Source organism: Mastigoproctus giganteus, chromosome 11 (assembly GCF_048544385.1).
Source record: "Mastigoproctus giganteus isolate SK-2022 chromosome 11, ASM4854438v1, whole genome shotgun sequence".
NCBI lineage: Eukaryota > Metazoa > Arthropoda > Arachnida > Uropygi > Thelyphonidae > Mastigoproctus > Mastigoproctus giganteus.
In genome coordinates, this window is record NC_143585.1 from 30,564,996 (window position 1) to 30,582,799 (window position 17,804).

The 17,804-nt window shown below is 37.9% G+C and overlaps 1 protein-coding gene across 1 annotated transcript in view; it reads right to left on the reverse strand.

Moving 5' to 3' along the window:
* LOC150077846 (regulating synaptic membrane exocytosis protein 2-like) overlaps window positions 1-17,804 on the reverse strand; it is a 723,475-nt gene that overhangs the window by 566,366 nt on the left and 139,305 nt on the right. Inside the window, exon 3 of the mRNA XM_090384380.1 lies at window positions 10,275-11,637. Coding sequence (XP_090240506.1) covers window positions 10,275-11,637 — 1,363 coding nt within the window. The remainder of the gene's footprint in view (window positions 1-10,274; window positions 11,638-17,804) is intronic.

Here is a 17,804-nt window from a genome sequence, read left to right on the forward strand (position 1 = left end):
ATGCTTATGTCACACCAAACTGACTCGACACTGCACTGTCCAGTGATGTCGACTGGCTTCACTTCCTTGGATTTTATGCGTTTCTTAACTAGTAGCATAACCCCTCCTCCCTTCCTATCCTGTCTATCCTTTCTGTAGACGTTGTACTCCTCAAATTCCAGTTCTGCATTCCTTATATATTTGTGTGACACCACGTCTCTGATATCCCAACAATATCCGCCTTTGATGCTTTGAGCAATACCTCTAATTCATCAAATTTATTTACCAAACTCCTAGCATTGGTGTACACGCAAGTATACATGCACCTGTTCCTATTCTTAGCTACCCTAACACAACCCATGAGTTTACTTGTACCGCAATGACTCCCAGCAGTCTCTGAAATATCCTGCATCTTGTTTTCCAGGCTTCTGCTCATTCCAATTGAAGCAGTGCAAGAATCGTTTTCACCTCTGCCAGTGGCTACTGTTAGTCCTTGTATCCCCCCCCCCCCAAGCTAGCAGTTTTCTGACACACCTAACACTGCCTCGATAGCATCAGCAAATATTCTTGCACCCTTTCTATTTAAGTGTATCCCATCCCTGTAGAAGCAGTCTGTCCTGTTAACGAGTACACACCAGGCTGAAAAAAATTCTACCCCTTGAGCCTTGCACAATCTTTCAGGGCCGAATTGATCATTGACCTGACAACTGAACATTTTCAGGAAGTGATCATGCAATCGTCATTTGGAAGATATTGCAGTAATTAAAGGTAAAGGCATGGGTTTTAATTCAGAAGAAGGGACTTTGATAGTTTAAGATACTATATGGCATCTGTAAATTAGGCAGATTGCTGAGGGATGGTGAATATATTTGAATTATTGAAAATACTTTTAAAGCAAAAATAACAGAAGCCATGAACACATACATACAAAGAAAATACTGCAGGAGGAGGATGCTGAAATGGATGACTGCAGAGTGGGCTGGTCAAATAGAGCAAGAAAAAGATAGCGTGGGATAGTTACAGAGCGATGAAAAGTACTGAACCCTACAACAGGTACAAATTCATCTGTAAATTGCCACAAATAAAGTCAGAGAGGCCAGGGCTGTATATGAGAAAGCATTGGCTAAGAGTGCAAAGAATGGGAACAAGGAATTTTTCATGTATATGAATACAACAAAGAAGAAAGCTAATCAGATCAGACCGTTGTGCACTGGGTGTGGAAAAGTCTTAGATAATCCAGATGATGTTGTAGATGAACTGAATAGGTACTTTACATTGGTCTTTACTGACGAAAGACCCTCCATGTGTGAGTAAGGCTAAGCCATATGAAATTAGTGATGTTATAATAACCAATGATTATTTATCAGAAAAACGTTTGAGTACATAGGCAAGTAAGGCTCCTGGAGTTGATGGCATATACCCTGCAGTTTGGAGAAAGGGCACAAGGGAGTGCATTGAACCATTGAGATTAATTATGAGGGCACCTTTGGACTCAAGGAAGATTCCTTTGGATTGGAGAAATGCCAATGTATCACCAATACATAAAAGCAATTCTAAGATTATTTATACTACTAGACGAGTAATTGCAGGCCTGTCAATTTAACTTCTGTCACAGGAAAAATAATAGAGTCACTGGTTAAAGAAGCACTGCAGGATCATCTAGACAAGTCTGTATTAATGATCTAAGAGTGAAGTTGGTAACTATAGACCAGTTAGTCTGACTTCAGTGGTAGAAAAATTTTAGAGGCAATGATTAAGAGTGCAATCCAGGCATATTTAGAAAGATATGCATTCTGAAGGAGACACAACGTGGCTATGTTAAGGGTAAATCATGCTTAACCAACTTAATAGGCTATGTTGACACAGTTTCTCATGAGTTGGATTTAGGGAATAATTTCGACATAGTTTATTTACATTTTAGCAAAGCATCTGACTTGTCCCTCATGAAAGGTTACTGTAACAGGTTGTGATTACTGGCAAGATCTAAGATGGATTGCTGGGTGGCAGAAGGCAGAGGGTTGTGATTAATGGATATTCTTCAGATTGATGTAACGTCGGGTGTGGGGTCCCTCAAGTATCAGTTCTTGGACCACAGTTGTTTCTCATTTTCATAATAACATTGACAAAGGGATAGATGGCATGATGTCAAAATTTGCAGAGTCATTAATGATCAGTGCCATGCAGTGCTCCTTCAGGATGACTTGAACAGATTCCACAGATGGTAAGAGAAGTGGCAGCTACATTGTAATGCTGCTAAATGTAAAGTCTTACACTTGGGGAATAGTAACCAACAAATAAATTATACAGTTGGTGGGATTCAATTAAAACAGTGGAGGATGAAAGGGATCCGGGAGTTACAAAACAGGCAGATATGAAGTTTTCTGAACAGTGTAATCAGACAGCCAGGAAAGCCCATGATGTCCTATCGATGATTAATTAAATGTTATCATATAGAGATAAGGATGTCATAATTCCACTATATAAGGCAATCGTATGACCACATTTTGAATACTGTGTTCAGGTATGGACACAGTATTCCAAAGATGAGCAAATGAAATGGTGAGATCGACAGAAGGGCGACCCTATAGGGAAAGACTCCAATTATGTAGGCTACGGAGATGGGCAACCAGGCACCTCAGAGATGACCTGATTGACATTTATAAGGCTCTGAGAGGGATTAGTAAAATGAATGAAGGTGGAATTCTCAATGTTATAAAGAATTACAGAACTATGGGTCATAAATTCAAATTACAGGGATTGAGGTTTAGATTAGATTAGATTTTAGGAAGTTTCTTTTATCCAGTGAGTTGTTAATTGCCAAAACAAGTTGCCCTCATAGGTAGCTTCCTCACACTATACTGCAAATACTATTTAATCGAGTGAATCATTCAAATTATATGAGTATAATCGAAATAATCGAATGATTTTGCTACAGTCAAAATAATCAATTATAACCTCCAAATTATGCCGAATACTAATTAAAATATGTAACTCATTAAATTATTTAAGAACAACCTTCCCAAATGATAGCACTGTTGTGCTTTTTTCGTTAGAAATTCAATTACACTGGATTGGTGTTAGCTGCATTATAGCCACATTCAAGAACTATTATTTATAATCTATTATTATCAGGTGCAAACATTTACTTTATTCAAATTTAAGCAAGGTTTAGGGTTGAATGGATGTCAGATGAACTAATGAGACCCGAGACAGCGAAGAAAAATACACGGGTACATATAAATTATCAGGCAACATAAGCTAGTCTCTAATCAAGTCACAAAGGAGGTTAGGCAAGCAAAGGCAGATTAAGAGAAATCTTTGGCAAAGGATGCAAAGAAAAACAGTAAAGAATTCTTTACTTATGTAAACTCTGGAAAGAAGGGGATGAATCAGATTGGCCCACTTGTAAAGTGGGCCAATCTGATTCAGTTGTTTGATTGCTGATGATTCTGCTGAGGTAGCTGCCAAACTGAATGAGTATTTTGCATCTACATTCACGCATGAGGAATTCCATAGGGAAGCACAGGCCAGATGCTTATCAAACTCTAACAAGGAGTTAAATGATTTTGTAATAACTGAGAGCAAAGTGGAGGAGAAATTGTTGAAGATAAACACAAGAAAGGCACCTGGGGTGGATGGGATCTATCCAGTTATATTAAAGGAGGCAGCAAAGGAAGTAAGCTGGCCCTTAGCCATGATTATGAAGGCATCCTTGGACTCAGGGGTAGATCCTCGCAAACTAGAGATGTGCATCCCCAATTCACAAAGGGAGATCAAAAGGTGACATGAGTAATTACAGGCCTCTCAGTTTAACTTCTGTTCCAGAAAAAAATAATGGAGTCACTGGTTAAAGAAGCACTGCAGGATCATCTAGACAAGTCTGCAGTATAGTTCAGACACAGCATGGGTTTGTTAAAGGGAAATCTTGTCTGAGCAATTTGATTGGATACTATGATGTGGTCACAAAGGAACTGGATGCAAAACATAATTTTGATATCATCTACTTGGATTTTAGGAAAGCTTTTGATACTGTGGCACATGGAAGACTACTATACAAACTGGAGCACTATGGCATTAAGGGCAAGTTGCTACAATGGATAAAAGGATGGTTGAGTGGGAGATGACAGAGTGGTTATCAATGGACACTACTCTTTGTGGAATAATGTTATTAGTGGAGTCCCCAGGTTCGGTATTGGTCCCATTGTTGTTTTCGGTATTTATGATATTGATGAAGATATATTATTATTATTTATTATTAATAGCCACATGGTGCAAGGAAGCCCAAAGCTTATGCTGCACCAACCAAAAAAACATAAATTCCCGAGTTACCCTGAGTGAGAGAGAGAGAGAGAGAGAGAGAGAGAGAGAGAGAGAGAGAGAGAGAGTCAAAAGTAGAAGGAAATCACCAAGAAATAGAAGAATGGTGATATCCAGCTTCAGGAACCTGGGTGTGCCAAGCCCATACTCACCAGATGTGAGTCACTGGGGTTAATATCAGGGTTAATATCTGAGTTTGTAGACGATACAAATGCTGATGGGGTTGTTATTGACAGTAATGATAGTATGCTACTGCAATAGGATCTAGAAAAGTTGAGCAGATGGGCTGAGAGGTGGCAAATGAAGTTTAACATTGACAAACGTAAAGTACTATATATACTATATATAGTACTATATATAGCAGTAATCTCAGAGTAACGTATAAACTTTGTGGTACCACACTGACAGTGGTAGAGAATGAAAAGGACCTGGGGGTAATTGTGCAGGCAGATATGAAGTTTTCTGAGCAGTGCAGATGGTCTGCAAGAGTAGCTCATGGTGTCTTGTCAATGATATACAGGAATTTTTGTAGCAGAGATAAGGAGGTGATTATCCCGTTGTATAAGGCAATGGTCAGGCCGCATATTGAGTACTGTACACAGGTCTCGAGATCTCATTTTAAGAAAGGCGCGGAGCTGCTAGAATGAGTACAGAGAAAGCCAACAAGATTGGTGAGTGGAACAAAGTGTTGGTGTTACCAAGAAAGGCTTAATTTCTGCAAATTGCAGCTTCTGGAGACTAGGCACCAGAGGTGTATAATTGAGGTGTATAAGGTGCTGATTGGTTTGAGCAAGGTCAGTGCTAATGGGATTCTTTGTCTTGCTCAGATTGCTCACCTGAAGGAACATAAATTCAAATTGACAAAAGACAATTGTACTATAGATGTGTGGAAATTTGCCTTTAGCCAGCGGGTGGTTGATAGTTGGAACAAACTTCCATCTGTAGTAATGGAGGTCAACAACTTAAATAAGTTCGAGTCAGAACTAGACAAATGTTTGGAGTGAATGGTTGGTTGAAATCGGAGGGTTTTTTTTTTTTTTTTTTTGGCTGATGCCAAATAAGATTGATTTCTCATCATATGCTTCTACTAATGCTAATGCTAACTAACTCAGGTCATGAGACATAAGTAATTTTCACTCAAGGCTAATAAAAACTTTCCAGACAGTTCTGTCTGTCTGTAACAAGAATTAAACATTCCTTTCGAACCTAGTGACAGGACTGTATATCTACTATTCTTTCTCATTTATCCCATCTACTTCTGTCCTTTGTAACTTCCTTCCTTTGTAAGTACAGTATTTCGTGAAAATTGCCATTTATACAAATTCAAGTGTAGAACATAAATAACTATCTTCTCAACTTTCAACATACACATACAAACACAGTACTATAATTTGCAGTAATCTTTCAGGTTTGTAGGTTACTATAAAAAATAAAAATGGTAGAGTGATATAAAGTGATATATATATATATATATATATATTATTATTTTTTTTTTTTTAATGAAAACCCCAAACACAAGAGGTATTAGAACCTATACTACTTAGTACTGGCATGGGTTGGAGGTTGAGAAGATATCTGTTGACATTAGACTTGAACTGCTGTAGACTGTAATTTTCAGGAAATACATATGAAGGAAGGTTCTTCCAGAAAATGGCAGTAGAATGAATAAACAAGGAAGATGAAAAGTTGGTTCTATGAATTTGAAGTTGGACAGTAAATGGATGTTGGCTGGTGGCAGCACATTTTGGACTGTTTTGAAAGAGAGAGTGGGAATTATAGAAGCCAATTCGGAAGAACAGTGCCCATGGAAGTATCTGTAGTAAAGGCATGCAGCAGAAACATAACATTTATGAGACAGAGAGTGGAGAGACTCTGTTAGAAATAAGTCATTAATTAACCTAACTGCCCTCTTCTGAATGGAATCTAGAAGCCTGAGAGAGGTTTTGGGGGCACTGCCCCAGATGTGGGAACAATATTCCATGGTAGGGCGTATTTGCGATTTGTACAGAATGAACAGCTGTTTGGAAGAAAAGTAATGCCGAGAGCAAAACAGAAAAAAAACAAAAAATTAGGTATAACCTCCAGATGGTGCATAAGCTTTTCAGGGTCCTTGAAAACAGTCCTTGAGGTTTTCACAGACATTCTCTCAGATATGCTAGACAAGCTGTACTTGCTACCTGGAAGTCTAAAACGCTGATAGAACTGATATTAAGGTGACACTCAAGTCAAGTAGACCCAATTTCGGTGAAGTCCGGACGGTCTGACAGCCAAAAAAATTTGATTTACCCAGAGAGAGACAGAGAGAGAGAGAGAGAGAGAGAGAGAGAGAGAGAGAGAGAGAGTAGAAGGAAATCACCAAGAAAGGGAAGAATGATGATATCCAGCTCAGGACTCTGGGTGTGCCCAGCCCATATTCACCAGATGTGAGCCCCTGGGGTACCTGAGAGAATGTCTGCAACAGCCTCAAGGACCAAGTGACATGATATAAGTGACATTCACAAATTATATAACCCAGTTCTTTAAACTTTTAGAATAGACCCCATGAGCACATAGAAACAGCTTTAACCCTCTCTTCTCCATTATTACATAACAAAATGTTCCAATGACTGAGGCATTGTATTATTTTGTTTAATCAGTATCCCCAGCAGAAGGAATTTTGAAGTTCATGGGGGTGAAATCTAAGAGGTCCCAGGGGCACTGATAAAACTAGAGAGCTGTGTTTAAAATCTAATATTCAGAAGTGGTACCATCAACTAAATAAATATAAACCCTGCTTATTTTTCAAATAAAATTAATCTCATCAAAGATAAAAGAATTGTTATGGCTTTTATCAATAAGCTAACATTCTTTAAAATTAATATTGGCTGATGGAAATTCTATCAGTTCCATGTCTACAAATATTGGTAAAAAAAATGCATGCTTACCCTATACACACGAAAGATGTTTTATGTGAAAACATCTTTGATGAACCATTTTAAAATTGGACGGAAGTTATGAATGATGTAATGTTTTATGTTCATGACCAGTACTTACTCTAATGAATCAACATTACTGAATGAGTTAGTGTCACTAGCATAATTTAGGAAGTAGTGGGCATAAGCTCATGCTAGCTACTTCCAAAATGACATAAATGTTCGTTCAACTTACATCATTCATTTGGTCTACATTTGGTACACCAAAATAATGATGAATGTTTTATGCTCATGCCAGCCACTTACTCTACTGAATCAACATTAGTGACTGCATTAGAGTCATTTAGGAAGTGACATAATTTGTATCATTTCTGTTTCACATTTTTGCCAACAGGCCAAACACTGACTATCAGACTGAAATTTAGTAGGTGCCACCAAAGATGGTTTCACATCAAGAATTAACGTTAGTGACTGCATTAGCATCATTTAGGAAGTGACATAATTTGTGTCATTTCTGCATCACATTTTCGTGACAAATTGGTTTTACTTCAGTCGGAAATTAGTAGGTGCCGCCAAAGATATTTTCACACCAAAAACTACAGAATTTATTATTATTTAATAATGATGCTGATGTACTGCTCTTATCTTGAAGCACTCAAAGAAAATATAATGACAACATTCAAAGGGCTCACTGAACTTAAAAAAAAACCTGATTGGGTTATTAGCCTCTTTCAGGAAGAAGTGAAGGATGTCTAGCAAAACTTGCAAGAATTATGGACCTTCAATTTGATTATTAATCAAAAAGACAGTTCAAAGTGGCTATAAAGCATTCTCGGTCAAGAAATAAAATATTTATCCTCAACTCTGGTAAGAAATCAACTTGTTAGTTTTAGCTTTCAACTTGGTCAAAAAAAGAGTTTAGTGCCATATAACAGCACTAAACTCTTTTTTTGACCAAGTTGAAACCATCAGTGATTTATCAATAATATTATTATTATTTGACCACAACTAAAAAAAGGCATCGAACTTCTTGAAAGAGTAAAAAGATAGGCAACGTGCCTTGTGGGATCTGCAAATGTATAGCCATATGAGGGAAGATTCCGAATACATGCACTACAGAATTTGGCAAATAGAAATCTTAGGGGAGACTTAACTAAGGTAAAGGACAAAATAAAATGAAGGAGGGGGGGATTTTCACTACTATAAATGATTCCGGGACTACTACAGTTTTGGCTATAATTTAAATTACAGTCAAAACAAAATTATTAATAGTAGCTTAGAAATGAGTAGATTTGAAAAGTATGTTATATAGCAGACAAATTTTATTTAAATTCCACAAAAATTTTTAATATTCTACACAAAAATATGATGCATAAAATAATGCTCCTCCTCAAAGTTAAAGATCATTCTGCATAGCTCTCAAGCCTTTGAAAATTATCGCATGCAGCTCTCTGGCTTACTAAGCTTGGCTACAGCCTTCCACCCCACTCTTACAAACCATAATGTACAGCCATCACCAACCCAAATAAAAGCATAAAACAAAGTATAACTGTGAAAATAGATTTTCTTTTTTTTTTTTAAGATATATCGAGTCTGAATACAAATAGAAAAATACACTTAAAGAAGCTACATAATAACTATATAACTGGTGTAGATACACCATAGTTTACACATAAATTTCAACTACTAGGTATATAATGTAATGTAAAGACATCATTTTATTGTATTTCATATCGTGGCTGCCTTCACAATGAGATAGCAGGACGGAAGTTATGAATGATTGCACGACTTCAAATAAATAATGCTTCTCTAGTAGAGAAGACTACTGTTATTTATTTTAAATGGAGACTACCACCCAGACAATCGTTTCGAAACTAGTTGGCTTCATCGTCAGTGGGTGGGTAGGTACCCTGGTAATGCAACATACCATCAATAGTTGCGAAGTTATTTCCACAATATGAGAGTCGCCAAATGGTGAATAAATAATAATGTATTAGAAAATGAAATGCACAAGGCATAATTTCATATGAGTTTAGGTAATTAACTATATAATATTGGTGGAGATACACCATAGTTTACCCATAAATTTGAACCATGTATGTAGTGTGTGTAAAGGCATTGCTTTAATTGTATCTAATATTGTGGCCTTCACAACAAGATAGCCGGTATTGCATTACTTCGAATAAATAATGCTTCTCTAGTAGAGAAGACTTACTGTTATTTATTTTCACATTGTGAAGGCAGCCATAATATGAGATATAATTAAAACGATGCCTTTACACTACGTATGTAGTTCAAATTTATGGGTAAACTATGGTGTAGATACACCATAGTTTAAGATATATCACACCAATATTATATAGTTAATTACCTAAACCCATATGAAATTATGCCTTGTGTATTTCATTTTCTAATACATTATTATTTATTCACCATTTGACATCTCTCATATTGTAGAAATAACTTCGCAACTGTGATGGCATGTTGCATTACCAGGTACCTACCCACCCACTGATGATGAACTAGCTTCGAAACGATCGTCTAGGTGGTGATATTCATTGAAAATAAATAATAGTAGTCTTCTCTACTAGAGAAGCATTATTTATTCGAAGTTATTCAAAGTAGTGCAACACCAGCTATCTCATTGTGAAAGCAGCCACAATATGAGATACAATTAAAACGATGCCTTTACAGTACATACATAGTTCAAATTTATGGGTAAACTATGGTTTATCTACACCAATATTATATACGTAGTTAATTACCTAAACCCATATGAAATTATGCCTTGTGCATTTCATTTTCTAAATACATAAAGAAGCAAAAAATAATAAATAAAATCAAAACATGTTAAAACTCATTATCATTAAATCACTGACTTGTTCATCAAACAAATATAAATAATCTATAATATTTTTATGTACAGTTTTTATAATAAAATATTCTATTTTTATAAAGCATCATAAGGAACATAAACTAACTACAAATATTTTTCTATTTTTTTAAATAAGAGAACTAAGAAACAATAGGAAGAATTCAAATGACAAACAAACAAACCTTTCTTACCTTTCTCGCTTACACTTTCACTTTCAATCTCCAGTTCTTCACAACTAGAACACTCAGGAGTAGACCTGATTTCATCATCTGAACTACTAAGTGACCTCTGCCTTAATTTCTTACCCCGCTTGTTCTTGTGAGGCTTAGGAGGAGGTGGCCGAACACACTCCGACTGATCGGAGCTAAGGGAGTCATTCCTAACAACCGACTCCACTTTTCGACGGTTATTGTGAACTCTGACGCGACTATCTACAACTGCATAGCCAGGATCAAGATGATTCCTTCTCACTTCCAGTCCCCGAACTGATGTAAACCTGTACCGAGGGTCTTCTGGGACTATGATTGGTGTACCGTGCACATCGTAGTCTCTTCTGGAAGAATCTTTCCATTCTTCCTGGTGACCAAATCTTCTTACATCACCAGGCTCCCGATGGTGCCTAAGTCCATGCTCTTCATGCATGTGGTGACCACTATCCCTAACAGACCTTCGTTCTACAGATTGGTCCCGTAGTCTTTGCGGCTCATCGTTTCGAGACCGTTCCCATGACTTATCATGAATGGCTTCTCTAGGAACACTTTCCCTTTGCCTTTGTTCACCTCGTCGACGGTCTTCATGCACGCCCTCATCTTTTCGCACTTCCTCCCCATACTCCCTACTGCCTCGCCTGTGATCCCTCTGCCTTTCGACAGAAGCATCCCGCCCTCGTTCACGCACTCTCTCTGAGTGTTGCTCTCTAGTCCTCTCCGACTCTCTTTCGTGATTCCTCCTACTTGGAGGTTCGGGAGAAGGCTCACGTGATCTAGAACTCTCTGGATGTATGTGTCGTCCTCTTTCACCCACATCTCTTGAATGAGTTTCTCGTGGTCCCTCCCCACCCTCCCCCAAGGACCGCTTCCGTTTAGTATCACTAGGAGGACTCCTTTCCGAAGGAGGCCGTCCCCTGTCGGGTGGAAGTCTTTCTGCCGGTTTTGTGAAAGACCGTTCTGTCCTTTCTATTCGTTGCTGTTGTGAAGGTTCTGGTGGTGGTGGTGGTGGTGGTGGTGGTACTGGTCTTCCTTGCTCCCTTTCTTGAGAAAACTGTCTACGTAATTCACGCCCCTGCTGACTTCCTGTCCTCTGCAATGAACCTCGTCGACCTGATGGTGGCACAACTATACCGTGTGCAGCTAAATGCTGCTGGATGATGTTTTCCTTTTCGGAACTGTGGCCTCGTTCCAATTTTGGCCTCTTGTCAGAGGTAGGAGTGATAGTCTCTCCTGCGGACTCCATTTCTAATTGTTGCACTTTGGCTGCCATCCCACTGTGCACCCATTGTCCTGTCTTGATGAGAAGTTCTTGCTTCTTTCTGCAAACAATGCATACCCAGATCACCTGCAAAGAGAAGACTTATGAAAATACTGCAGGTCACAATGACATCAAAATAAATTCTTAATTCATATGTGTAATTTATCTATTTAATTTTTAATTCAGAAAAAATTCCAAAAACAGTTAATTATTGTTTTGTAATAATTGTTTAAATATTATTTTAATTATATATTCCATAGCATTTTAAATTTGCCGTTTGCAATTTTATATATATATATTATTAACTTGTTTATGTTTCCATTTAATGTAATAACTCTGTTGCTTTCCACACGAAATTGCCATCACTATATGATGTGTTGTGGACTATAATAAATATATTATACGAAAAATTAGTCAAAATATCAGCACCTTTTCAAATGAAAGGTTTAATACTGGCGTAACTTTCTTTTAATATAAAATAAATGTCTTTGTGAAATGTCCATCAAAACACACAAATGTCAACATCTTTCTATTCTTTTTTCAATTTTTTTCCTATAACAATTTAATCATCATTTTTATTAGATGATTATAAGAATATGATTTAATTTGATTTAAATCATCCATCCAAATGATTTAAATCAAATTAAATCTAATCTAAAAGCTGAAATATTCTTTGTGTATACATCTCGCAGTGGCAAAACTACCACATCACCATACCACCATGGTGGGATGGCATGGGACAACGGCCAATTTGATAAGGTTGTTAAAAATCATATGGGGACTGTTCGGCAATCTGGGGCCAGAATTTATAATTTTGCCTCTGACATCTCAATTAATTAATTTTTCTTAAATGTTGGATTAATTTTTCTTAATTAATTTTTGTTGGATTCGTACAACAATTTAATATCCAATTGGAAATTCTTCTCCCTGGCTAAAAATTTGACCCAGAAATAGTTCATGACAGTGTATATATTTTAAAATGATTAGCAGATAAACATTAATGAATTACCATTCTAAATGTTTTTTGCTCTTCAAATTAAGCAGAAATAATTTTAATAAATTTTAACTATAGGAAACGTTGTTTGGCTAAAGCAACACCTACAGCTTTTAATTCATTCTTAATATTGTATATACACAGTGTGCACCATTTACTCTGATCTCGAATAACGTTATCATTCAATTAATGTTTTCACATTTATGAAGTTTTGATCAGACGTACCGTACACACATGATGCCTCCGTAGCCAGGTGGGAAGGAGCAGCAGCAGTGCGTAGCACATTCTTCTTGATTAGACCGGGGTTTGAGCCCGTCACCACCAAATACGGAGGATGCGGAAAGGTCAGGGAATGACCACCACATATTCCCGGAGCAATATGGCCTTAGTTGCTAATGCTCCTAAAAACCAAAATAACTAACTAACTCAGACGTACACTAACACATAATAATAAAAAAAAAAAAAAGTCATTTATTGTAATCAACACTTTGGTTTATGTTTTCCCTTCATTTCCGTATCACGGTTTATGCATATGCAGTAGAAATGATTAATTAACATCGAGATTTCTTATTTAACTCCAACACACTGACAGTCTAGTTACTGTTGTTTTTATGTACAGTTTTATGGTTGTCAGTGTCATTACCCCATGAGAGAAAGTATTGTATATATACTCCGACCAATCTGACTGTTCTACAGTACAGCATTAACACTTTTCTAATTCTCGATTTTGTGTGGATTTTAAGAAACATTATAACAGTTTCATTTTTATTGATGACTTTCTCAAAGAAATAGCAAAGAGTTAAATTAAAGTATTTTATATTGCTTACTTTTTGTGTTTTCTTTCTGTCCACTTCCACCTTTTTATGTACAAATGTCCGCTCTGCATTAATAGCATTAGTAGAGGCATATGATGCAAGAAAGCAAGCTTATGCAGCATCAGCCAAAAAAAAAAAAAAAAAAACCCCTTCCACTTCACCCCTCCGTTTGTTCGAAATACCTGTACAGCTGAGGCTTAAATTTATTTAGGCTATCAACTTCCAACAAGGGATGAAAGTCTGTTCCACCAACTACCCACAATCTCATAATTATGGCTAAGGGTTTGCTTACTTCCTTTGCTGCCTCCTTTAATATAACTGGATAGATTCCATCCATCCCAGGTGCCTTTCTTGTATTTATCTTCAACAATTTCTCCTCCACTTTACTCTCAATTAATATCATCTACCTCACTGCCAGTGTTTACTTCATCTATGGCATTCCCCTTCCTGAATAACTCCTCATGTGTGAATGTAGAGGCAAAATAAACAGCACTGAACCAATTACTGTTATCAATTATCAGTTATTTTCTGAAACGGTGTCCAGAAGTGATCACATTAAGAAGCATCCATCATATTTCGATTCAACTGCTTCATTTAGTTAGAACAAAATTGTTCTATTCTTCAGTTTGATAGGATCAATACTTAAAAAAAATTTATTGTTTAGGTCACAAAACTTGGGAAAATGGCTTTAAGATTCCAGTGGGTGATTATCGATGATCAGATTTTCAATAAGCTTTCATTTGCTTTAAAATTTTCCATTCAAAGCATTAATAACGAGAATTATTTTCCAAAGCTTGTCCCTTTCCAAAAATTTGTCTGAACAACTGTGACAGGGAACCATGATCTGATAGACACCAAGCATAAAATATTGTGATGAAGTTTTGTTATTGTGAAAATGCATTTAACTTGTTTCCAACCTTCAGATAATCTTACATATTCCCTGTGTCAATATTTTGCTTCTTTTTTTTTTTTTTAAACCAGACCTATTTGCATGTTAATCTGGAGGCAGCCTTTGATGACATTAATGTTTTGGTCCACAACACTACTTGGATGCTTGAAAAAGCTCTGCCTACTTGCTTAGTCACACACGTTTACTGCTCCTGATTTTTGCTTTTAAAAATGGATACCTCGTTGTGTGGACTATCCTGGGAGTACGTTTATTTTTGATTTTTTGGGTTCTCCGCTGAGATATTTTCATTATTTATCTGGTGCTATTGTCTATGATGGGTTGGGTCATCATGCCACCATAGACAGCACTGGAGAGCATGGTCACTCTCTTTGGCTGTCACAAAAGTATCTAAACGACCTTGACTGGGGTGGGGTGCCCTGTTTGTGTGCGACAGTGTTTGGATTTGCTTGTGACTTGAGCATACTTGAACATTCTGGCAACTCTGCAGACCTTGAAATTTTCACCAGGTCTCCTCTCACTGACCTTCCACCTCACTGACTGACAGCAAAACCAAGACCTTTATTGTCTGCCTCGCCGCATCCACTGTGCTACAATTGAATTTATCATGTTTCTGTATTTTTCTTCCCCTACTTCCACAAACTTTCTGTGGCTGATTCAACTCCTCCCCTTAATCTTGATACGCCTGACTGTGTTTATCAACTTTAGCATTTAAAACAAATTATCCCACAAACTTGTGGTTTACATCAATTGGGCAGCATTTTTACTCCCTTTTCAAAGGATACACAGGCACCCCATTTATCCGAACAATAATCGGTAATCCGAATTATCATGGAAAAAACATTTGTGTACCAGGAGGAGAGGGAAAATCAATCCCAAGGTGCCCCCAAAGATGATGGAGACTGAGGACCCCCAGCCTCAAAGAAAAGGTATAGGAAGATGGTTGTAGCCAAGGCTGATCATGAGACACAGAGCCAATCAGAACTAAAGGCCTCACAGGGAAACAACAACTTGCAAATTCCCCCCAGGGCATGACCCAACAAAGCAAGCAGAAACAAGTAATGATGGCGCAAACAAACAACAATCATCTGTTCCCTTGGATCCTACGCTGCCAGAGGGTAGTGTGGGAACAGGTACTTCTGTTGAGGACAAAACTAGAGACTCTTATGAAAGAACCAACCAGCCAGATTACTACTTCCCTCCACAGTGACATTGTCGCATTATGAACCAAGTTAGAGACAATCCTTCTCACAGAGCATTTGGAACAGGAAAAAACTAAGGCAAAACTTGATGCCTTACTAGAAGAGAGAGATAAACAAATGCCACGGTGTTCTCTCTCCTATTCCAGTGTGCTGAGGATCCCAGCACCACCAACAACAACGGGAAAGAAATTAATCACAAAGAAACCGCTTCTACCAACGCAGAACATAGTGATACTCTGACCAAAGGATACAGAAGAAACTTGTACTAGTGAGGATATAAAAAACAGCATAATGACCAACATGAAAGAGACAAACAAGAATTAAGGGAATTAGAAAGATGAGAAATGTGGGAGTGGTAATTGAAACAGAGAGCGAAAAAGAAGTGCAAAGCATCATTGAGAATCCCAAGATTGCAACTCTTGGACTCGAAGCCAAGCCACCCAAAAGAAAGGGACCGTCCATAGTCACATTACTATTATTATTATTATTAGCCATATGGTACAAGGAAGCCTGAGGCTTATGCTGAACCAGCCAAAAAATAAAAATAATCTGAATTACTCTGTGAGAGAGAGAGAGAGAGAGAGAGAGAGAGAGAGAGAACAAGAGTCAGAAGTAGAAGGGAATCACCAAGAAAGAGAAGAATGATGATATTAGCATTAGCATTAGTAGAGGCATTTGATGCAAGAAAGCAAGCTTATGCAGCATCAGCCAAAAAAAAAGTAACATAAATAAATAAAAATAACCACTTCCACTTCACCCCTCTGTTCGTTCGAAATACCTGTCCAGCTGAGCCTTAAACTTATTTAAGCTATCAACTTCCACGACAAGGGATGGAAGTCTGTTCCACCCACCAACCACCAGCTGGCTAAAGGCAAATTTCCGCACATCTATCCTACATCTGTCTTTCCTCAATTTGAATTAATGCCCTAAATTTGCAGCTCAGGATCCTGGGTGTGCCAAGCCCATACTCACCAGGCAGAGGAATTTGTGAAACACACTCCCTGACATGGAACTGTGAAATCTAGTAATGCCAAGATACTCTACTAAATCCAGGGATGGCACAAGTACAAACCGGATCATGGAGCTCTCTCCAGCATCATGGCAGGTGATAAAAGAATCAAGCCAGGATCTACACAGAATGGGGAAGCCACCGCTTCCGGGAGCATGTGGCCATGCCCAAGTGCTTTAAGTGCTGCAAATACGGCCACACTTCCCACACATGCACACAAACCACCAATCACCACCACCTGTGGTCACTGCTCTGAGAAAGGGCATGATTACAATGCTTGCCCCAACAATGCCAAAGAGACAAACTTCTAGTCACTTAGAATAGACCACAATCATTCAATCAGGGATCCCAGGTGTCTGACCTACCTAAAAGCCAGAAATTTACACCAAGGGCAAATCAATTATGGGAACACGTATTAAAAAGTTTAACACTACTATGATTAAGATCTTTCAACTAAATGCGCAGAGGGCCAGAGCAGTAGCCAACCAGTCCCGTGCAAAGCAGACAAAGAAAATGCTGATATTGTCATACTCCAGGAGCCATATGTACACGCCAAAAGTGTTAGGGGATATATACCCTGACATACAAGATAATTTAGACAAATGTGAACACCCGCTGGGCAGCTATCCTAATCAGGAACCAACATATCACTGCCACTAGAATTACATAACTTTGTATGACTTGGGTTGCCTGTGCCCACGTTATTACAGCCTTGGGTGCTTTTTACATTGTTGCACTATATTGTAGGCCCGGAGAAGAGATCACTTTTGAAATTAATTACTTACGACACCTCCTTTATGTACTCCCAAATCAAAAGATAATAATTGATGCAGACGTAAACTGTTGCTCAGCCTGGTTTAGCACAACACTGGACAGGTGTGGTACCAGGAAAGGCCAACTTCTTGAGGGGTTCCTCATTAGCTCCCAGATCTCCGTTCTTAATCAGCCATACCAGATCCTGACCTTTTGCAACACCTATTGGGAGTCCACGATTGACATCTCTCTTGCTACAGGAAGTATCACACCATTTGTGACTGACTAGAGGGCGCAAGACTCGTGGACAACATCAGATCACCGTGTTATAATCTTTCAAATTACCAGAACTTTAACAAGAACACTGCCAATCAAGCAACTCCATAATAGATTTGCCATAACTAAAGCAAACTGGGAGATCTTCAGGAACTCCTTGACTGCAACGATAGAAAATGACCAACAGATGCTGGACGAACGGAGTGATCCTAACTCATACCAATGCAAAATAACAGAAATTATTACAAGTGTCAGTGCAACAGCTTTAAAAAGAAAAAACCCACTACCTAGTGTAGTT